The 25325-nt window shown below is 35.5% G+C and overlaps 1 protein-coding gene across 1 annotated transcript; it reads left to right on the top strand.

Moving 5' to 3' along the window:
- Positions 1–2067: 2067 nt before the first annotated feature.
- LOC128364314 (GTPase IMAP family member 8-like) lies at positions 2068–25324 on the top strand (the record flags this gene model as incomplete). The annotated part of the gene is made up of 9 exons (XM_053324856.1): positions 2068–2072; positions 2759–2800; positions 7520–7566; positions 10659–10718; positions 10892–11538; positions 15395–16031; positions 20373–21106; positions 21824–22570; positions 24983–25324. Coding segments are annotated over exons 1-9 (3261 nt in total), but the record flags the coding sequence as incomplete, so codon positions are not given.
- Position 25325: the final 1 nt, after the last annotated feature.

Here is a 25325-nt window from a genome sequence, read left to right as displayed (position 1 = left end):
TAAGTCATATGTTAAGTCGAAGAAGAACCAACCGTGTACCAAAATGCCGTGTGCGTAATGATATATGGTTCAACTCTTTTACGCACCGGGCGCACGCCGGTTACGCTTGGAGTTTGTTTATGGACAGCCAAACTAAATAGCTTAGTGTCATACACCGTTGGAGACCTCAGACTATTGGCTAAAAGGTTATCAACTTCATTTCACCGAATATTTCCATAGGCTGGAACAGCTGTCAATCAAAGCCATGTCGTCATTGTTGTCGGTCACATGTCCTCATTGGCTTTGGAGATATGTACTGCCTAATCCTAAACACCGATTGGCTTGTGTGTGGTGTCGTCAGAAGCAGAAGAGGCTCACGGTCGTAAACATCTAGTCACGTGTACTCTGAGATGGACGTGCAGGTCAGGAAATGACGTAAACGGACCGTATATGGTTTGTTATTTGTGTTATTATGTTACGTGTTGGACTAAATACATGTTGACATATTGAGGAAAGTATTTCGGTTTTATGGAAACGGATTTCATATTTCACAAGAATGGATACTTGGCGAGCTGTACAGAAAGTCCTGAGTCATAAGATGATCGTTGTGGATAAAGGGAAGACTTTGAAGGTATGTAGGCATTATAGCTTTTCTCACTTAGCTCAGGGGCTAGCCAAGCTAATCGCTAATACTATTACGGCTGTGAGCAACCATATAAGTCGTGAGTGGTCTTGAATGAATCAGGAGAATCTAAGCTTTCCAACAATGTGCAGCATGAGTATACATGTTTAAGGGTTGGTGTTTAAAACATTCAGAAGAACTTGTGGCTACCTCTTAACATCCTTCCCGTCCCGTAGACGGAACAGCGTACGTTAAGAGGTTAACACAGTATGCAGCAGTGTAGGACTAGTTTGACAAGATGATACACTGTATAAAATATGTGCACACAGTGTTAAAATGAAAGGTGAAACCTTTAAAAAATGTAAAAAAGTTCAGCCTCTGGTTTTCATTCATATAGCTGCAGGCTGAGTAAGTCTTCGCGGTGGGGGGTTTGATTCACCAAGTGCTGTTTATAAGTGACTTTGAGCAATACACTGAACTGCCATCAGTGTGTGAGTGAATTTGATATAAGTGTGATAAGTGTGATGCTATCTATTTACCAGTTCATTGTTATGAGTGTAAATCATTCATGTGAACAGTTTCCTTAGTGGAGTTCCTGTCAGAGGTCTGGTTGGTACTTCTAACATTAATTATCTCTCAGTCTGTGTTAAATCTACAGTGAACACATATTTGTTTGTGTAGTTTAGCTGTTATATGTGACCTTTGACATATTTCCTGAGACTTTTCCCTTTTTACCTGCGATTTAGTCACAAATCTGACCCTTTCATATTTTACTTTTGTCCACCTTTGTCAATCAAGGCAGCCACAAAATCAGACCATGTTAAATGTGAATTCATCAGAATGTGTCAGCTTTCAGAGGATTGATATTTTTGTAGGTTCTCACCAACATTGACTGTAAGACACAGAACAAAACTACAAACTGAAGCCTCCAAAATGAGCTGAATCAGCAGATGGGGCAGTGTCATACATTAATAACATTATGAGCTTCACAGAGTTTGTATTTGCTGTCACCTTGTGGCTTGTGTTCCTGTTATTTTGTCCACTTGCTGTATAATCAGCCACCACATTTCAGGCGGTGGATGGTTTAATGTAGGAAGATGTAGCACTTTGAGATTGTTTTTATGAAAAGTGCATTACAAATAAAATTTATTATGTTATGCTCGGCTTGTTTAAGAGCAGATCAAAGAAGGGAGGTCCACACAGTAACAGCTTGAATAAAGGAAATCATTTATTAAAGATGAAAATAATTTAAGCAAACTAGGAGATGAAAAGTCAAAAAGAACAAGAACAAAGGCTTCACCAAACAATCAGAAACCCAAAGTTAGAGCCTTCCAGGAGGGAGAGAGAGGAATCACACAGTTCCTGTTAAGGTCTAGGGCCGTCACAAGGGATCCTTTATGATCCACTGAACCTCTCTGTGTGTTTTACACTGTTGTGTCCAGCAGGTGGAGCTCTAACATCAACGAATGAGGTAAAGTCTGTTTTCCAGCTTCTCTCCTGCAGATCTGATTGTATCTGACTCTAATAGACTGTTTTCATCTCATGTTCTGTTGATGCTTGTTTTACTGAGAGTGTGAAACCTTACTTTGTATCCAGATATATAAACATCAATAATGAACATATAAAATGATGAATGACACTCAATGAGAATTTCAAATAAAATATTTGACATGAGAAACTGTTCTAGTCAAGTAAAAAATTCATGAAGACGAAGAATGTAAATTAATGTAGATTAAATCCAGGTAGGTAAGAAGTCATTTGTTTAAAAGTGTAGTTATTATTTTATAAACAGTAAGCTTTCTAATAGATTTGTATTATGGTTGGTTTTAAATAGTAACAAAAGGAATAAAACTGCATTAGTAGGCTATGTTGTAACTAGGAACGTGATTGTGTTACAATGATAACAGTGTTTATGGATATTTGTGCAACTAATAAAGTTATTTTGATAATGAAATAAATGATTGTGAGATTTTGATGTGTATGTGCAGAGGTTTAAAATGTATTTATGGATGTGTGTGCTGCTTTAGGGAAAAGATTCAAGAGAGAAAGAAACAATGTATATAATCATCGTGTGGTTCAGTGAGGGAAACTTGTTACTCTGCTCAAGTCACGTAGATTAACCTCTATTCAGCTGCATGTGAACATTTCCTATTTCAGTTGTGTGGAGGGTCTGTGGCGCAGTAAGAAAAAGTTCATCTGGTGAGTAAATGTACCTTTATTTGAAAAGTCTTTCCATGATGCTGGTGAATCAATAGAAGCTTCAGTGTAACAACTAAATATCTGTCAGTGCAGCAAGAAAAAGTTCGACTGGTGGCAGTGAATAAACCAATTAAACAAAAAGACTAAAGGACGCACTTACCTGAAAACTCTTTATATTAACTTATTATAACAGTAAGCAGCTCAGGCAGGAAACACAGACTTCAGTCTAATACATGAATGAAAGTTGTTGGTTCCTGTTTAAAGTTAACAATTAGGCCTGCTGAATACCTCCCAGTATAGGTATATCTTTTTTATTTTATTTTTGTGGGGAACTTCATCTTCTTTTTTTCTCCCTCCCCCACATGCACGTTTTTACTTTCACTTGTTACTTCGTTGCATCGCAGCAGGAAATATAACTGGTGAGTAAACTGCGACAAAACTACATGGAAAAATAAAACACTAACTATTTGTAAACTAGTCAATCATTGTAAGTGTGTTAATAGAGTTGATAACATTACTGCAGGAGGTTAGAGATTCATATTATCTGAAAAATCATCGATCATCGTCATGTGATCAGATCAGACTGACAGCTCGTTATTATTAACAGTAATGTATGGGGACACAGTGCGGGTTTATTTTATTAACATAATAAATAACCTGTAAACTGTGTATATGACGTCAGCGAAGTAAATTGGTTGTATGTGTAAAGAGGTGATACTGCATTTTATTTAATTTTTGGTCTGATCGTTGAGGTCCTGACGTCACACTCACTTCCCTGTTAACAACAAAGTGTGTTTATTAATCTTCCTGTAAAACCCACAGCACGACATTCAAATTAATGTAGGTCTACTTCAATAGGCACTATTTTTTGTTCCTGCACCGCGTTTTAGTGACAGCAGGCACATAGTGACAGGTTTTCATGTTTGCAGGTGGGGGTAGGGGTGGATTGATTAAGAAGACCGTTCACTTCCCGTTTCTAACCCCCACTGCAATTTAAACCCAGTGCTTCACTTTAAAAAGTGTTCTTTAGGGACAAAACAAAAATGTCATAAAAGGACTATCATAAAATATTACACATTAATATTATTGATTATCATTATTCATTTTAACCCCCTTAAGTACCAGTTTATTTACTTATAACGCCTTTTACAAAAATTGAATGATCTTCTATATGCCAGGTGATTTTTTTTTAATGTGGATTGTTTACAAAGATAATCCAATCAGATTAGGGGGGAAAGGTGCCACGGTTGATTGAATATTGAAATCTGGCGACACAGTCAGGATCTAATGGTAATTAATATTCAGTGTTATTCTGCACATACAAAAGTTCAGTTATTAAATACAGATCCACAACTATCAGTTAACTGCAGAAAGAATGAAAACATATTTCTTGCTCTTTATGCTCATAAAAATTCAATCCATATTAATATATTTTGGTTATTTAACTCATTGTGTTTTTCTTTTATTGAACATTTTCTTTTAAACAAAAACAACCCCAAAACAAACAAAGATAGACATTTCTGTCTCTCAGCTGCAGTTTTTAGATTTTAAAGAGTGAACAAATGAAATGTTCAAACTATGAAACATGAGAGTTTTGAATCAGTGGTTTAATCAGTGTGAGCAAAGCTTTCCCAAACTGTCTCTTGATGTTTTTATCTGATGTTGTTTCAGGAAAGTTGGTGACAGAGACTCTTTGTCTTCAGCAGGACTCCTCAAAGAGGACACAGAGCAGAAACACTGACACCAGTAAGTATCCACTGTTTGTGTCACCTTAACACTTTTTAATGAGCTCATTACTGCAGCTGCACTCTGTTTATTTCTTCTTCTCTCCTCCAGATCAACCAGTCTGATGTTCTACACCACATTATGGAGACAGCAACATCTGGTGAGTTCAGTCACACCTGATTATAACCTCATAATACTGCAGTACTTTTACTGTAATACTGCATACTACATCACTATAATACTGCAGTACTTTATTGTAATACTGCATACTACATCACTATAATACTGCAGTACTTTTACTGTAATACTGCATACTACATCACTATAATACTGCAGTACTTTTACTGTAATACTGCATACTACATCACTATAATACTGCAGTACTTTTACTGTAATACTGCATACTATATCACTATAATACTGCAGTACTTTTACTGTAATACTGCATACTACATCACTATAATACTGCAGTACTTTTACTGTAATACTGCATACTACATCACTATAATACTGCAGTACTTTTACTGTAATACTGCATACTATATCACTATAATACTGCAGTACTTTTACTGTAATACTGCATACTACATCACTATAATACTGCAGTACTTTTACTGTAATACTGCATACTACATCACTATAATACTGCAGTACTTTTACTGTAATACTGTAATACTACATCACTATAATACTGCAGTACTTTTACTGTAATACTACATACTACATCACTATAATACTGCAGTACTTTTACTGTAATACTACATACTACATCACTATAATACTGTAGTACTTTTACTGTAATACTACATACTACATCACTATAATACTGCAGTACTTTTACTGTAATACTGCATACTACATCACTATAATACTGCAGTACTTTTACTATAATACTGCATACTACATCACTATAATACTGTAGTACTTTTACTGTAATACTACATACTACATCACTATAATACTGCAGTACTTTTACTGTAATACTGCATACTACATCACTATAATACTGCAGTACTTTTACTGTAATACTGCATACTACATCACTATAATACTGCAGTACTTTTACTGTAATACTGCATACTACATCACTCATAATACTGCAGTACTTTTACTGTAATACTGCATACTACATCACTCATAATACTGCAGTACTTTTACTGTAATACTGCATACTACATCACTCATAATACTGCAGTACTTTACTGTAATACTGCATACTACATCACTCATAATACTGCAGTACTTTACTGTAATACTGCATACTACATCACTCATAATACTGCAGTACTTTTACTGTAATACTGCATACTACATCACTCATAATACTGCAGTACTTTTACTGTAATACTGCATACTACATCACTATAATACTGCAGTACTTTTACTGTAATACTGCATACTACATAACTCATAATACTGCAGTACTTTTACTGTAATACTGCATACTACATCACTCATAATACTGCAGTACTTTTACTGTAATACTGCATACTACATCACTATAATACTGCAGTACTTTTACTGTAATACTGCATACTACATCACTATAATACTGCAGTACTTTTACTGTAATACTGCATACTACATCACTCATAATACTGCAGTACTTTTACTGTAATACTGCATACTACATCACTCATAATACTGCAGTACTTTTACTGTAATACTGCATACTACATCACTCATAATACTGCAGTACTTTACTGTAATACTGCATACTACATCACTCATAATACTGCAGTACTTTACTGTAATACTGCATACTACATCACTCATAATACTGCAGTACTTTTACTGTAATACTGCATACTACATCACTCATAATACTGCAGTACTTTTACTGTAATACTGCATACTACATCACTATAATACTGCAGTACTTTTACTGTAATACTGCATACTACATAACTCATAATACTGCAGTACTTTTACTGTAATACTGCATACTACATCACTCATAATACTGCAGTACTTTTACTGTAATACTGCATACTACATCACTATAATACTGCAGTACTTTTACTGTAATACTGCATACTACATCACTATAATACTGCAGTACTTTTACTGTAATACTGCATACTACATAACTCATAATACTGCAGTACTTTTACTGTAATACTGCATACTACATCACTCATAATACTGCAGTACTTTTACTGTAATACTGCATACTACATCACTATAATACTGCAGTACTTTTACTGTAATACTGCATACTACATCACTATAATACTGCAGTACTTTTACTGTAATACTGCATACTACATCTTTCTTAAAGCAGAATGTAAATCTCATATTTATAGTGTGTCTAACAGTCTCTCTCCTGTCAGATTATTTCTTAGATGATATTTATAGGAATGCTGGAAGTGGAGCAGTTGTGTTGTAGTCTTGCTGCAGAGATTTCACTCAACATGATTCATTTCCAGAATAAAATAGTAACTGGACTGATCAGGGATCAGATAAATGTAACAACTCATTAATAATAAATATTATAACTATATCTTATAATCACTGAAATCTCTGCAGCTGATTTTCTCTGTCAGATGACATTCATTCATCTTTTATCTGATGTTGTGACAGTTAGTGAGTAAAGCTTACTTCTATACCTCAGAGACACAGAAACATTTATACCTTCTAACATTTAGCTAGAATGTGAATCAGACTTCAGTCCACCTCTGATGTTTATTAGATGAATTTAAACAGCTTGTTTAGAATCAAATATTTCTCTGAAGATTAATGAAGAGACTAAATGTAAAAGTGAAACAGTCAGAGAGAGGGAGAGACATTTCTTAATAACCTTTGAAAATAAACAGGAACCTGATCTAAGTCTAAAGGTTTACACAACAACACAATCTGAACCTGGAAGTTTAGCTATGAATATGTACAGTATATTACTTATCAGTCTAGAGGAATATTAGATCTATAAATGTTTGATTATTGATCTGGTTCTTCTGTTTTGTTTTTTACAGATGATGATTTAAAGTCTCAGAGGAGCAGAAGGAGAAGGAGAAACAGCCCTGACATCACTCGTCCTACCTGTAAGTTGAACTAAATGAGAATTCTTCAACAACATTTTATATTTCATGAATAAAGTAAAAATTCTTCAACTAGTTAAACTAGTTAGTGAGTGTGTGTGTGGTAGGGGGCTGTGGTGGGAGGAAGCTGTACAGATGAGACTTTTCTAATAAATCTTTTCATCACTTTTCACATAAAGCGAGAGAGAGAAAGAAGGGGGAGAGACCCACAAGCACAATTACAACAATAGTATAATAATATGTTTAATTTATTTAAACTTAAGAATAAAACATTACATTCAGCAGTATGATTTACAACTACTCCATCAAAAACCACAGTGTATAAACAAAACACACATCATTTCACACACACAGACACACATGTAGTACATAATAACAACAACAGTAACAGTGATATTAATCATAATAATAAGATAATAACATTAATCAGCTTTTCTTATATTGAATAAACTTTAGTTACAATCATTAGTTTGGCTTAAATGAAGGATTTCTTTTTACTTTCTTTTAAATTCAGATAATGTTCAGCATGTTAAGTTATTTATACTGTTTATATAAACAAGACTTTGATTAATAAATGAAAATTTGGCAAAAGAGCTTTTACAGAAATGAATGTTTCCATTTTTTTGTTCTCCTTGTCTGATATGAATGAAGATGAGAGTTAAGAGGACAGATTACTTTATACATAAACACTGTTTGATTCATTCCTTTAAATAAACACTTAGGGCCTGATTTACTAAGAATAACTGCGTAAATGAAAACAGGAGCAGACAGCAGTATTTAAATGAAGGTTTTGTGTCTTAATGGAGAATTTGGACAAGCAGAAAGCTGCAAGAACAAAATGAAATGTGATCAGGTTCTAGTGGAAGAGGTTAAATAATAAGAAAATAAAAGAGAATAAAAGAGAGAATAAATCATTTGTAAGAGAAACATATAGGGATGAGGAAAGACTGATGACATATTAATTGTTTTGTTTATATATCTTATCACTTTTTCTCTTATCTTTGTTTTGTTTTGTTTGCATGAACATCTGTATAAGAAATTATTCATGGGAATTATTGTGGAAAAATAAAACTTACCTAACCAAATATATTGAGTTAGAACAAAAACTAATATTACCAGAAAAACACACATATGGGAGATTATTAGTGACAAAGTCGATGCTGTTAGTAAAACAATAAATATTAACACAGGTGGGAAAACTCCGTCCTGTGTGTATTCTGTCATTGTGTCTCCGTCTCTTCGTCTCCATAGTAACAGCCAGTTAATACCTGCCCTTCAAACTTATTATTTATAGACACAGTTACCGTAGCAACATTACCTTCAGGTTTGGTAAATCACAATGTGTGTGCTAAATAACATATTTACATTTTCTCCTCCCTGTATTTTACACACTGGAGTTAAAACGCCTCATATTACAGTCATTACGGTAAACTACTAATATTACATTCATTACGGTAAACTACTAACATTACATTCATTACGGTAAACTGCTAATATTACGTTCATTACGGTAAACTACTAGTATTACATTCATCACGGTAAACTACTAATATTACATTCATTACGGTAAACTACTAATATTACATTCATTACAGTAAACTCCTAATATTACATTCATTACGGTAAACTACTAATATTACATTCATTACAGTAAACTACTAATATTACATTCATTACGGTAAATTACTAATATTACAGTAAAGTACTAATATTACATTCATTACGGTAAACTACTAATATTACATTCATTACGGTAAATTACTAATATTACAGTAAAGTACTAATATTAAATTCATTGTGGTAAACTACTAGTATTACATTCATTACGGTAAACTACTAATATTACATTCATTATGGTAAACTGCTAATATTACGTTCATTACGGTAAACTGCTAATATTACGTTCATTACGGTAAACTACTAGTATTACATTCATTACGGTAAACTACTAATATTACATTCATTACGGTAAACTACTAATATTACATTCATTATGGTAAACTACTAATATTACATTCATTACGGTAAACTACTAATATTACATTCATTACGGTAAATTACTAATATTACATTCATTATGGTAAACTACTAATATTACAGTTATTACGGTAAATTACTAATATTACAGTCATTACGGTAAACTACTAATATTACATTCATTAAGGTAAACTACTAATATTACATTCATTGTGGTAAACTACTAATATTACATTCATTATGATAAACTACTAATATTACGTTCATTACGGTAAACTACTAATATTACATTCATTACGGTAAACTACTAGTATTACATTCATTACGGTAAACTACTAATATTATAGGGATGAGGAAAGACTGATGACATATTAATTGTTTTGTTTATATATCTTATCACTTTTTCTCTTATCTTTGTTTTGTTTTGTTTGCATGAACATCTGTATAAGAAATTATTCATGGGAATTATTGTGGAAAAATAAAACTTACCTAACCAAATATATTGAGTTAGAACAAAAACTAATATTACCAGAAAAACACACATATGGGAGATTATTAGTGACAAAGTCGATGCTGTTAGTAAAACAACAAATATTAAAACAGGTGGAAAAACTCCGTCCTGTGTGTATTCTGTCATTGTGTCTCCGTCTCTTCGTCTCCATAGTAACAGCCAGTTAATACCTGCCCTTCAAACTTATTATTTATAGACACAGTTACCGTAGCAACATTACCTTCAGGTTTGGTAAATCAATGTGTGTGATAAATAACATATTTATATTTTCTCCTCCCTGTATTTTAAACACTGGAGTTAAAACGCCTCATATTACAGTCATTACGGTAAACTATTAATATTACATTCATTACTGATCCTGATCTTACAGTGCTGCTAGAGGACAGAGTAATGCCATCAGTTGCAGCTCAACCAGGTCTTCATATCTTTAAGGCATGTTTAGAGTTTAGTTAACTGATTGGTTTCATCTGGTTTGATTGATAAATATATAATCTGGATAAGAAGATCCTCAAGACCAGAAGACATCACTGCATATCTGACCCCAGCAGTCCATTAGAGAATGGATGTGAATAAAATAATGAATTTGTATATTTCTGTTTTCTTACAGTCACAGATGATGTACCATCCAGGGAGCGCAGAAGCAGTCTTGGATATTTGCCACCTTCAAGTGAGTCTGACTGAACACTTGTTTCTGAAATTGTTTCAGTGTTTAATAAAATTGCATTAAGTGTTTTTTTTAGGTGGAGATCACTAAATTATTTAAGAAACTAAATCCTATATTTTAAAGACTGATAGAAAACATTACTAAAATATTAATATTTAAATCACTTTTCATGTCAGTGTCTGAGCTGAGGGTTGTTCTGCTGGGGAACAGCTGGTCTGAGAGGAGTTCAGTGGGGAATTTCATACTGGGAGAAACTGTGTTCAACAATGAGGAAGAATTAGATCGCTGTCTGAGAGTCAGAGGACTGATTCAGGAGAAGAAAATAGCTCTCATCAACACCCCAGATCTGCTGCATCCAAACATCTCTGAAGACAAACTGAGAGAAAATGTAGAAACCTGTGTGAGACTCTCTGATCCTGGACCTCATGTGTTCCTGCTGGTTCTACAGCCTGAAGACTTCACTGAGCAACACAACAAGAGTCTACAATCAATCCTTGAACTCTTTAGTGATCAATCATTTGATCATTCAGTGATTCTGATATCAACACAAAGAGAGGAGAGTTCAGGTTTGATGGAGAAATATGAGGAACATCCACAGTTAGGAGACATGATCAGAAAATGTAGATCCAAGTTATTTTGGCAGAAGAACCTTGAACGTCCAGAGGTGTTAGAGATCATGGACCAAATTGTGAATGAAAACAATGGAAATCATGTGAGCTGTGAAGCATTTGAGGAAGCAGCATCTGATTTGAAACAAGAGGAAACACGCAGGACCAACTTAGATGCTGTGAAAGCTGCTGGTGAGTTCAGAAACATTTTTACTGTGATGAATACAAATGATCTGTGATGAAGTTTGAACAATAAGTTATTTTGGTTTATTTTTTTTATTTTTTTTTACAGGGCCGAAATCTCTCTGGGATCCAGCAAAAAACATCAACTGTGAGTAAACTTACTAATTATTATCATGTTGTTAGGGTTAATATAAATTAACCTCTTCATCATCAGTGTATGAATGTGTGTGAATGTAACATGTAGTGCAAAAAGTACTTTAAGTGGTCAAAAAGACTAGAACAGTGCTTTATAGTAAAGTCCATTTACCATTTAACTAGCATGGTTAGCGTTCACTGCAGCTAAACAGCATCCCACCTTTTGTTTTCATTTCATTTTTATCTTTCATTCAATTAAAATTCACTGAGGTCCAATTTGTGAACATATCCTCGAATGAAGGTACAGAACATCATAATGTCATAATGTATTTTTCATTTTTTAAGACAGAAAACTCGTGACAAGACAATACATGAACATTAAACATGGAAATATATAACTTATCTCAGCCCTGTGGGCCGCGAACATGTAATAAAAAAATAAATAAAATGAATAAAATATGAATAAAACAGAGTAAGATAAATACATTTTCTTTTCTTATATCAAATAAAGAAGTCATTTCAAAATAAAGTGCATTACAGAAAGCTTCTGACTGTGCTTCTTGTGCTTAGGTTTAGAAAAATAAACCATACACTTAATTTCACATCTAATGAAACACATTAATACAAGCCTCAATAAACTCACAGTTAATGAGGAAACGTGCGATAGTGTTTAGTGTTTTCTTCTAGTTAGCAAACATACACATTGTTAATAACACTGCGCTCTTCTCTGTGCTAGCTTAGCTGCTGCCTCATGCTGTATTAACTCAACTCTCTGCCTTCCTCCTGCCAATCAACACAGGTGAATCAAACACAACAAATACCTGACCAATAAAACCACATTCAACTATTTACCTTGAAAATGAACTTAAAGTATATTCCTTATAACTGAACACTCTTTATTAATCATGTTTGTGTCTCCATAAAGTGTTATTAAAACAACCTTAGTTTCCTTTTCATTTCTTCTCTTATCAGGTTTCCCTATCTTGATAAGGCACTAAATATTTAGGGTAGTTGTTACTGTGTATGTGAGATTAAACTTGTTAAATAAGCCTAATAAGAAATGAAATGCTTGATGGTATTTCCTTATTCCAACTGGTGCTGTTTTATTTACTGATGGGAAACAAAGTAAATACATAAATGAGCAGGCAGGCATGAACATTTAGCATCTGAAAGGCAGTTCATGTAGTACAATAATAATAATAATAATAATAATAATAATAATATTCAGCACTTTGAAAGGAGACAGAAGGAAGGCAGATACCAAAACAGTCAATTTTAGAAAACTGTTGAAACAAATATAAACATTAATAACAGAAACTACACAGCTTACATCTGTAAAAAAAAAAAAAGAAAAAGAGAAAAAAGAACAGATTCATGGATGTAAACTGAGTGAACACATTAACACTGACAGTGAAATCACAGATGTTTGAGTTAATCATGTTTTGCTGTCGCCTCCTCTGACAGATGGACATTGTGGAAGTCATTCAGCCTTGAAACTGTGGTTTGAAATTAAGCATGATGCAGTTTTTGTGAAAAATATAACGAATAATGAATTACTAAATTATTTTGTTACATATCTTGCTGCTACATTGACTGTTCTCTTTTTCTTTTGTGGATATATGAATAACCAAAGAGAGACAAATACTGACATCAGCAAGATGCAAAAAATTCAATTCAGTTCAATTACTTCTTAAATCTACTGCTATCACTGAAATATTGTCATGCACTAGATGTACTGTAGCAGTATACGTGGCGCTGTGAGGGATTTTGGGCCCCATCAAAAGATATCACATGACCCACCGCCAGGCACAGGCCACATCAACCATGCACCACTGCTGTAACCACATCTCTACAGACCTACAGAAACATTCAAAACTTAACTTAAATTCAATTAAATTCAAAACTTACCTGTGCAAGCGTACAACTCTCTTGTAGTCAAATACCAACTGTACATTTTTTACTGACATTGAGTTTTTGATGCAATCTGATTAACTCTATAAGTAATGTGCTTTAGACGGTCTTTTACACTCTAAATGTAATCTTAATGGTAAAATTCCTAAATAGAAAATCCTCTTAATATGAATAAATAACATAAAATAAACTTTAATATAAATTAACCTCTTCAATTAAAATACATTATTTTTATTTATAGAATTATAAAATCAGCTGCACATGTTGAACTAAGTATACTACCTGTTCTTATTTAATTTTTTCTCATAATAATAATACAATTAATTTAAAAATAAATAAATAAATAATAACAATAATAATGTTATGTGACATGTCATTCAACACAGTGCTGCTCATCTCTTTCTTCAGTTTGCTGTAGAGCTGGTTCATTATTATGGAGGGACAGGACTGTTGAACAACTGAGTTAATGTGAATAGCTGCTAAACGTTTACCTGTATTGATTAAATATCAGAGAAATGCAAAAACAGTGCTGTGAAGATATGAGCAGTAACTAATGTCAGAGGAGTGAAGTAACATTAACCTGTTTCAACTAAACCCAGCTTTAATATTTTTTGGGTGGCATATTGTTGTCCTTTGAGTTTTGTTTTTCTTTTCTTAGTTTTTTTCGTTTTTGGAACCCTGATTAACTTCTATAAAGCTGTTGAGTACTGTGGTAAAGCTCATCTCCTCACTCACATTTCACTGCAGCAAATGCCTCATCTGTTTGGAGACAGGACTGAACCATTTCATGTAAACAGACGGGGTGTTTGTTGAAAAAAACTATTAAAAAATATTATCTTAATGTCTATTAATGACGAATGATGATATAAATAAAATAATTAATAAATATATTAACTTTTGTTTTTATCATTTTTAGGACCCTTAGAGTCATCCTAACTTTTCACTCTCTTACAGCTGACAGTATATTAAATTAATGCAATGCAGTAAATGCAAACACACATATACATTTGATACAATATCAAAGGCAGTGACTTTATATCAAGTGGGGTAAACCATATAACGGCTACGAGTCACATTATATGCAAATATGTATCCATACATGGACACACATGCACCCATCAATAAACATATACAAACTAAAAGTGTACAGATACAGATGTTTACTTCCACCTGTAACTTAGATTTATCTGTAAAGTTGTTTTTTTCATCATGATTAAATATCTGTTGTGTCTTAGAGGCTGAATTCAGGTCGACTGTTGTCACAAACTCTGAACTGTGATCATGTTTTTTTCTCCTTGTTGTTTTTCAGTCTCTACACTGAGGATTGTGCTGGTCGGGAAAAGTGAAGACAAAAAGATAAAACTTGGTAACTTCATTACTGGGAGAGAAGAATTTCATCACCATAAAAATCCCTCCTGTGTGGCCACCTGTGGAGAGTGGAGAGGAAAACCATTGACTGTAGTAAAAACTTCAGATATCTTCAGTCAGTCTGAGCAGACAGTGAGAGAAGAAGTGAGGAGGTTCATGAATCTGTGTCTCCCTGGACCAAATGTTCTGCTGCTGTTAGTGAGACCTTCTGAGTTCAGTGAAAATGACAAAGAAAGACTGACGTTAATCCTGAGTTTGTTTGATCAAGATGCTTTTAAACACTCCATGGTCATCATCTCACACAAGGAGAATAAAACAAGTTTCACTGTGAGTCAGCTCCTTGAAGATTGTGGAGGAAGATACTACAACATGTTTGAAAGTGACCACAAACAGTTAATGGAGAAGATTGAGATCATTGTTCATCAAAACAGAGAAACCTTCCTCACCATCACTGAAGAGACCAGAAGACCAAAGTATTTAAACCTGGTTCTGTCTGGGAGGAGAGGAGCAGAGAAGACTTCAGCAGCCAAGGCCATTTTAGGTCAGACAGAGCTTCATTCAGTCTCCAGCTCATCAGAGTGTGTTAAACATCAGGGAGATGTGTGTGGATGTTGGGTTTCTCTAGTGGAGCTGCCTGCCTTGTATGGAGAACCTCAGGAGGCAGTGATGGAAGAATCACTCAGGTGTATCTCCCTCTGTGATCCTGAGGGTGTCCATGCCTTCATCCTGGTCCTACCTGTGGGTCCCCTCACTGATGAAGACAAGGGAGAGTTAAAGACCATCCAGAACACATTCAACTCTCGAGTCAATGACTTCACCATGATTCTGTTCACTGTGGAGTCAGATCCTACATCTCCAGCTGTTGATGACTTTGTACGAAAGAACAAAGAGATCCAGGAGCTCTGTCAGAGCTGTGGAGGAAGATATGTTGTTCTCAACATCAAGAACAAGCAGCAGATCTCTGAGGTGTTGGATACTGTGGAGAAGATGAGACAGTCTGAAAATAAACCATGTTGCTATACAACAGAGACCTTTGCATGTGCCCAGAAGGATAAAGTCATACAACAACAAGCTGAACTTGAGAGGCTGAAAAAGAAGATCAAAATCTATTGTAAGTAAATTTACTTTTTTTTTTTTTAATTCTGTGTCCTAATCAGAGCATGTGAGTGGAGCTTGAGTGAGCAAAAAATGGAGACAGATTTTGGAAGGAGTTCGGAATGACAGAGTGTTGCACTGTTCTGCTGGAATTTCACTCCGATATCGGTCACTTCAACGTCTGAATAATAAAAATAGAAATGAAATAGAGAATAATATTTCTCACAAATCCTTCATGACACCAATGGAAAACCAGAGAATCCTGTTATTACACTATTGCACTTAGACCAGCAAACACACTGTTTAAAGTGCACAATCACACACAAGACAACAAACACAATTCTGCACAAACTATGACTGTATAAGTTATCAGAACTTAGGGAACCACAAGGACATCCATAAATATACACTATATACATATATATGCCAAAAATATAAACAATCAGAAATGTAAGAAGAGCAGAAAGTAACAATAATAATATAATACAAATAAAATAGAGAATTAATATTCTTATAATAGCACAAATGGGAAAACACACTGAAGAGAATCTAATTATTACACTATTGCACTTAGAACACTGTTTAAATGGCACAATACTAAACCAATTCACCTTGGAGGGGCACAGATTCGTTTTGTATTACCTTTTTTTAGCCATTTCACACAACCCAGAAAAATAAAAACATGAATGAACTATAGGCCTGTATTAATAATATTATGAATGAAATGTGCGCTATTTGGAAGAAAGTCGAGGTGTGACTGACTTTAGTCCACTAATTCCATTATTAAGTGGACCCCCCCACCCCGCGCCCACCACCCCGCTCGCTTCTCTCACAGCTTCTGTGTGCGCGGTGTGCACAACAGAGTGATAGATTGACTTGACGTGCAAATACAGTTTTTCTCTATTGCCAAAACACAAAACCCAGTACTCTAAACCAAATGACCAGTTGCCTAAACACATTTAGTAAAACTACCCCCATTTTGCCACAACCACAAACACAATTCACCTGTAGACACTGTTCACAAAACCCATCCCCTTTTTCTCAAAACTCTAAACACATTTTGCCGTGCTAAAACACATTTTGCATATAACTCTGCTCCAATATGCATTGTGAAGCTCATGTGATGCAAAATGCTACCCACAATCAGCAAAACTTGAACACAATGAACATACCTGGTGTCAATCAGTAAACACAACGACTCATAATTGAAAACACCTATTGCAAATGATGTGACCACACCTATATAAGTCAGTGCAGTTTGCTGAAGGTTCAAAAACAAAAATCGATGATCAAGACAGAAGAAGAGGAGTTCGTGTCAGAGGAGGCAGAGGAGTTCGTGTCAGAGGAGGGAGGGGAGTTCGTGTCAGAGGAGGCAGAGGAGGCAGAGGAGCAGGTCGAGGAGGGAGAGGAGCGGGCCGAGGAGGGAGAGGAGCGGGCCGAGGAGGGAGAGGAGCGGGCCGAGGAGGGAGAGGAGCGGGCCGAGGAGGGAGAGGAGCGGGCCGAGGAGGGAGAGGAGCGGGCCGAGGAGGGAGAGGAGCAGGCCGAGGAGGGAGAGGAGCAGGTCGAGGAGGGAGAGGAGCAGGCTGAGGAGGGAGAGGAGCAGGTCAAGGAGGGAGAGGAGCGGGCCGAGGAGTGGGCCAAAAAGGGCGAGAAGCAGTCCAAAGAGGAGCAGGCCAAGGAGGGAGAGGAGAAGGAGGGCGAGCAAGACAACCCATTTTCATTACAGATGAAATGAGAGCAACAGTCATTGACCACGTCATTGTCCACGGCATGACATGACTCATTTTTGCATTGAGTTGTGATATTACTGCATTTTCTGCATTATGTAACTATTCCCATGAAATGCACAAATCTATAGTAAATGCCCAAAACATATTTGAGAATAAATAAGGGTTGCTCAAATGCATCCTGGCAGTTGTGAAACTGTAAAAAGAACAGTCTCACACTGTGAAAATTGTGTTTTCAATTTTTTTGGTAATGTGGTTAATGATGCTCAGTAGTGTTTACATTTTTGCAGGCCTTGAGTGGTATTTTGGTGTCAGAGTTTGCTTTTGAGCATATGAGCATCTGTTTTGGTGTGATGAGTTTGCTTTTGAGCATATGAGCATCTGTTTTGGTGTGATGAGTTTGCTTTTGAGCATATGAGCACCTGTTTTGGTGTGATGAGTTGGTTTTGAGCATATGAGCAACTGTTTTGGTGTGATGGGTTGGTTTTGAAAAGAAACTGTGAGGTTTAGTGTACGTAGCTTTAGAAAAGTGTTTTGTGTTTAGAGTTTTGTGAAAAGTGAGGGCAGTATCGTGAAATGTGTTTAAGCAATAGAGAAAAACTGTAATAGAAAACAAAGGATTTTCTTTTCTTGAAGAGCTCGTGCTGCCCCCCATGAGTCATAACAAAATGCCGCCCTGGGCCCAATTCGCTCATATCAGGGACCGCACCTATAGTGTAAATATATTTATTTTGTTATGATTAGAATATAATTATAGGCCTACTTGGTGGGCTGTTAACTTGCTCTTAGATCCGCAGGTGAAAAAGTTGTTTGAGAAAAGATAAACTCCAACAAATATGGATTGAAGTAGATCATTTCGTTAGGTAAAAACATGTTCTGAATTTTAGAAATGATTACATCTATATTTTTTCAATAAATATGAACTTTTGAACTTTACAATGCTCAGTGTGGAGTTTCGGATTAATAGCGGTCTATGCTGCCGGACGTCTTCCCCGTCTTAGCCTGCTGCAACTGATCACTCAAAACCATCTTCCCAAAAAGGTTTTTAACAACCTGCACAGAAAAAAAATCACTGGACACAGTCTAGTTTTGCTGCAAGCCAAATTCCAGACAGAATATATATAAATATATAATATAAATATTAGGACTGTCAGCGTTAACACATTAATCACAATGAGATTCAGTTTTTTTGAATTTTTTTTTGTGTGTGTGTTAATCTCTCCTCACAGATTGCTGTGTAAACTGTGCTCAGTGCTCAGCATCAGGCACGTGCACACATAGGGCCATAGGGGTGCTTGAGCCCCTGCCCTTTTTGCCCCATATTAAAAAGTGCACTCTGTGTGTGTGTGTGTGTGTGTGTGTGTGTGTGTGTGTGTGTGTGTGTGTGCGCGTGTTTGTTTGTTTGTTTAAAATAACATTAATAAATTCCTGTTAGGGATGTAAAGAGAGAGAGAGAGAGGGGGTGGGGGGGTGGGGGGGGGGGGATAACTGAGGAGACGTGAAAGTGGAGCAACTTGAACCTGTGAGTTATGGTCTAACTAGTCGCCATCCACTTATTCAACGTGTTTAAATATGAGTAATATTTAGTCAATGTGTCGGAGCACGGCGCATCAATCAGCACAGAGCAGATCGTGCGGGACAGGAAACCGTGTACAAAATAAAAAATAAAACCGGGTTAATTTTCAAAATAAAATGCACTGTGTTTACGGCGGATCATATTTCTCTCACTACAGGTCTGAAGTACAGGTCCGAGGTTTAGATATAAAGTTTATTGTGACTTTGCTACTACTGTGTGGGCTAACAAAATAATAATAAGAATAATAATAATATAGTAATTTCAGCATTCTGAGGATATAAGCTGTAATATTACTCATGTTGGTAATCATTTGTTGACACAAACGAAATGGCAATTTCATATCACTTTCACCTACACAAGACACACAGCTAAGTAGTTAGCTTTCTATTAGCACTTTATTTTTTAATTTTACATTAATTTCCATATTGTGTAAAGGGCCGAAAAAAAAAAATTGGCAGGCACATGCTGCGATTTTCTGACTTTGAGCCCCTGCCTCTCTATAATCATGTGTATGTCCCTGCTCAGCATGTGTTCATATGATCTTCATGCTTCCAGTAGCACGTTTAGATATGAGCAGTCGTGTTTTTATCGTTTATTTGCACGTCATGTCTTCTTTTTATAAAGTCACTGAAGTTGAAACAAGTAACAAACCTGTTTTGACAATGTAAGGAGTAGAAAGTCCAGATATTAATGTTCAAATGTAGGGATGAAAAGTAAAAAGTCAAAATAAATACTCATATAAACTATAGACACCTGGAAATCTACTGAAGTACAATAACCAAGTACAAATACTTTGTTACTTCCCACCTCTGCTTTTGGATGTAAGGCTTAAGTTTAAGATAGAAGTTAAATAAGCACGCACACCTTTTTTTTGCAGAGTGATTTTACTGGAGCGAGATGCAGTCTTAGTTGAGCGCTGAGCAGTAATGAGCGCTCTACTCCACTCATATGCTCTGATCCTAAATCATGTCTTGTATTACAGTATTGAGTCTACAGCACTGTACTGTAGAAACTGTGAACATTTAAAGTAACTGTAGTTGTTTTGATGTTACAGGTGATGATGAGAAACAGAGCTCAGAGTGTCTCAGGATTGTTCTGATAGGGAAGTCTGGCAGTGGAAAGAGCTCTACAGGAAACACCATTCTGGGAAGAGATGAGTTTAAAGCTGAATCAAGTCAAACATCAGTCACCAAACAGTGTCAGAAAGCAGAGAGTGAAGTGGACGGTCGTCATGTCGTCGTGGTCGACACTCCTGGTCTGTTTGACTCCACTTTGTCCCATGAAGAGGTTAATGAGGAGATGGTGAAATGCATCCGTCTTCTGGCTCCAGGACCACATGTCTTCCTGTTGGTGTTACAGATTGGTCGACTCACACCAGAAGAGAAAGAGACATTAAAACTCATCAAGGAAGGCTTTGGGAAGGATTCAGAAACGTTCACCATCATTCTTTTCACAAGAGGAGATGACCTTGAGCGAAGCAAGCAGTCCATTGAAGATTACATTAAAGAAGACTGTGATGATTCCTTTAAGAAGCTGGTTGCTGACTGTGGACAAAGATACCATGTGTTTAATAACTGTGATAAACAAAACCGCACACAAGTCAGTGAGCTGATAAACAAGATTGACTCCATGGTGAAGAAAAATGGCGGCAGCTGCTACACCAATGAGATGCTGGAAGAGACCGAGACAGCAATAAAGAAGGAAATGGAGAAGATCCTGAAGGAGAAGGAAGACGAGATGAAGAGAGATAGGGAGGAACTTAAAAGAAAACATGAGGAAGAAATGGAGGCAACAAAAAGACGAATAGAAGAACAGAGAGCAGAGATTGAACAGGAGAGAGAACTGAGAGAGAAACAACTTCAGGAAAAAATTAAGAAAGAACAGGAAAAGAGGGAAGAAGAAGACAAGAAGAGGAGAGAACAGGAAGAAACTGATCGACAGAAGTGGGAACAGGAACTTGCAGCTTTGGAGAAAAAGATGAAGACAGAATCAGAAGAAAAAGAAATCATTAATAAAAAGCTGATGGAGAGCAGAGAAGAGATGAGAAAAGAACGAGAGAACTGGGAGAAGAGACAAAAAGAAATGTGGGAGAAACAAAAACAAGAAGATGAACAGAGACGAGAGGAGGAGGAGAAAAGATTTAAAAAGCTCCAAGACGAATATGATCAGGAAAGAGAAGAATATGAAATGAAAAGAAAAGAAGAAGATAGAATAAGAACAGAAAAAGAGGAAAAGGACAGAAAAGATTTAGAGGAAAAGTATAAGAAACAACTGGAGGAAAGAAAGAAGACACATGAAGAAGAAGTGAGAAAACAAACTGAAGAATTAAATGAGTTCAGAGAAAAATCCAACAAAGAAATTTCTGCTCTGAAAGAAAAACATGAAGAAGAAGTGGAAGAAATGGAGCAAAAAGAAAAACAATTAAAAGATGAAATTAAGGCAAAAGAAAAAACATTGCAAGAAGAAATGGAACGAAATGAAGAACAGCAAAAAGAAGAAATGGAGACAATGAAAAGAGGAATGGAAGAACAGAGAGCAGAGATTGAACAGGAGAGAGAACTGAGAGAGAAACAACTTCAGGAAATGAAGGAAAAGATTCAGAAGGAAAGAGAAGAGAGAAAGAAAGAACAGGAAAAGAGAGAAGAAGAAGACAAGAAGAGGAGAGAACAGGAAGAAATTCAGCGACAGGAGTGGGAACAGAAACTTGCAGCTTTGGAGGAAAAGATAAAAACAGAATCAGAGGAAAAAGAAATGATTGATAAAGAGTTGATGGAGAACAGAGAAGAGATGAGAAAAGAACGAGAGAACTGGGAGAAGAAACAAAAAGAAATGTGGGACAAACGAAAGCAAGAAGATGAACTGAGACGAGAGGAGGAACAGAGAAGAATGAAAAAGCTCCAAGAAGAATTTGAACAGGAAAGAAAAGAAAATGAAAAGAAAAGGAAAGAAGAAGATAGAGTCAGAATGGAAAAAGAGGAAAAGGACAGAAAAGATTTAGAGGAAAAGTACAAGAAACAACTGGAGGAAAGAAAGAAGACACATGAAGAAGAAGTGAGAAAACAAACTGAAGAATTAAATGAGTTCAGAGAAAAAATCAACAAAGAAGTTTCAGCTCTGAAAGAAAAACATGAAGAAGAAGTGGAAGCTTTGAGGAAACAACATGAGACACAAACGTGTGAAAGAGAAGAAAAACACAAAGACTCAGAAAATCTCTATAATCTTAAAGAACAAGAACTAAAAGAAGAAATGGAGGCAATGAAAAGAGGAATAGAAGAACAGAGAGCAGAGATTGATCAGGAGAGAAAACTGAGAGAGAAACAACTTCAGGAAAAGGAGGAAAAGATTCAGAAAGAAAGAGAAGAGAGAAAGAAAGAACAGGAAGAGAGAGAACAAGAAGACAAGAAGAGGAGAGAACAGGAAGACATTGAACGACAGGAGTGGGAACAGAAACTTGCAGCTTTAGAGAAAAACATAAAATCAGAAGAAAAAGAAATCATTGATAAAAAGCTGATGGAGAGCAGAGAAGAGATGAGAAAAGAACGAGAGGACTGGGAGATGAAACAAAAAGAAATGTGGGAAAAACAAAATCAAGAAGATGAACAGAGACGACAGCAGGAGGAGAGAAGAATAAAAAAGCTCCAAGATGAATATGAACAGGAAAGAGAAGAATATGAAAAGAAAAGAAAAGAAGAAGATAGAATAAGAACAGAAAAGGAGGAAAAGGACAGAAAAGATTTAGAAGAAAACTATAAGAAAGAACTGGAGGAAAGAAAGAAGACACATGAAGAAGAAGTGGAAGCTTTGAGGAAACAACATGAGACACAAATGTGTGAAAGAGAAGAAAAACACAAAGACTCAGAAAATCTCTATAATCTTAAAGAAAAAGAACTAAAAGAAGAAATGGAGCAAAAAGAAAAACAATTAAAAGATGAAATAAAGGCAAAAGAAAAAGCATTGCAAGAAGAAATGGAACGAAAAGAAGAACAACAAAAAGAAGAAATGGAGACAATGAAAAGACAAATAGAAGAACGGAGAGCAGAGATTGAACAGGAGAGAGAACTGAGAGAGAAACAACTTCAGGAAAAGGAGGAAAAGATTCAGATAGAAAGAGAAGAGAGAAAGAAAGAACAGGAAGAGAGAGAAGAAGAAGACAAGAAGAGGAGAGAACAGGAAGAAACTGAGCGACAGCAGTGGGAACAGAAACTTGCAGCTTTGGAGAAAAACCTAAAATCAGAATCAGAAGAAAAAGAAATCATTGATAAAAAGCTGATGGAGAGCAGAGAAGAGATGAGAAAAGAACGAGAGGACTGGGAGAAGAAACAAAAAGAAATGTGTGAGAAACGAAATCAAGAAGATGAACAGAGACGAGAGGAGGAACAGAGAAGAATAAAAAAGCTCCAAGAAGAATATGATCAGGAAAGAGAAGAATATGAAGAGAAAAGAAAAGAAGAAGATAGAGTCAGAATGGAAAAACAGGAAAAGGACAGAAAAGATTTAGAGGAAAACTATAAGAAACAACTGGAGGGAAGACAGAAGACACATGAAGAAGAAGTGAGAAAACAAACTGAAGAATTAAATGAGTTCAGAGAAAAAATCAACAAAGACATTTCAGCTCTGAAAGAAAAACATGAAGAAGAAGTGGAAGCTTTGAGGAAACAACATGAGACACAAATGTGTGAAAGAGAAGAAAAACAAAAAGACTCAGAAAATCTCTATAATCTTAAAGAAAAAGAACTAAAAGAAGAAATGGAGCAAAAAGAAAAACAATTAAAAAATGAAATTAAGGCAAAAGAAAAAACATTGCAAGAAGAAATGGAACGAAAAGATGAACAACAAAAAGAAGAAATGGAGACAATGAAAAGAGGAATGGAAGAACAGAGAGCAGAGATTGAACAGGAGAGAGAACTGAGAGAGAAACAACTTCAGGAAAAGGAGGAAAAGATTCAGAAAGAACAGGAAGAGAGAAAGAAAGAACAAGAAGAGAGAGAAGAAGAAGACAAGAAGAGGAGAGAACAGGAAGAGAGTCAGCGACAGGAGTGGAAACAGAAACTTGCAGCTTTGGAGGAAAAGATAAAATCAGAATCAGACAAAAAAGAAATCATTGATAAAAAGCTGATGGAGAACAGAGAAGAGATGAGAAAAGAACGAGAGAACTGGGAGAAGAAACAAAAAGAAATGTGTGAGAAAAGAAAGCAAGAAGATGAACAGAGACGACAAGAGGAACAGAGAAGAATAGAAAAGCTCCAAAAAGAATATGAACAGGAAAGAGAAGAATATGAAGAGAAAAGAAAAGAAGAAGATAGAATAAGAATGGAAAAAGAGGGAAAGGACAGAAAAGATTTAGAGGAAAACTATAAGAAACAACTGGAGGAACGAAAGAAGACACATGAAGAAGAAGTGGAAGCTTTGAGGAAACAACATGAGACACACATGTGTGAAAGAGAAGAAAAGCCCAGCAAAGACTTACAAAATCTTTGTTTTAAAGAAATAAAAGAAGAGATGGAGCGAAAAGAAAAACTATTACAAGATGAAATAAAGTCAAAAGAAAATGCACTAAAAGAAGAACTGAAGCAGAAAGAAAATCAAAAAGAAGAAATGGAGACAAAAGAAAAACAACTCAAAGAAGAAATTGATGACAAAATAAAAATAAAAAAAGAAATGGAGCAAAAAGAAAAACAACTAAAAGAAGAGCTGGAGGCAAAAGAAAAAGAACTCAAAGAAGAACTGAAACACAAAGAAAAACAACTAAAAGAAGAACTGGAGATAAAAGAAAAAGAACTCAAAGAAGAACTGAAACGAAAAGAAAAAGAACTCAAAGAAGAACTGGAGATAAAAGAAAAAGAACTTAAAGAAGAACTGAAACGAAAAGAAAAAGAACTCAAAGAAGAAATGGAGATAAAAGAAAAACAACGCAAAGAAGAACTGGAGATAAAAGAAAAAGAACTTAAAGAAGAACTGAAACGAAAAGAAAAAGAACTGAAAGAAGAAATGGAGACAAAAGAAAAAG

This window comes from Scomber japonicus, chromosome 9 (assembly GCF_027409825.1).
Source record: "Scomber japonicus isolate fScoJap1 chromosome 9, fScoJap1.pri, whole genome shotgun sequence".
Lineage (NCBI taxonomy): Eukaryota > Metazoa > Chordata > Actinopteri > Scombriformes > Scombridae > Scomber > Scomber japonicus.
The sequence above is the reverse complement of the archived record's forward strand: the minus strand, read 5'-3'. Positions and strand labels throughout refer to the sequence as shown.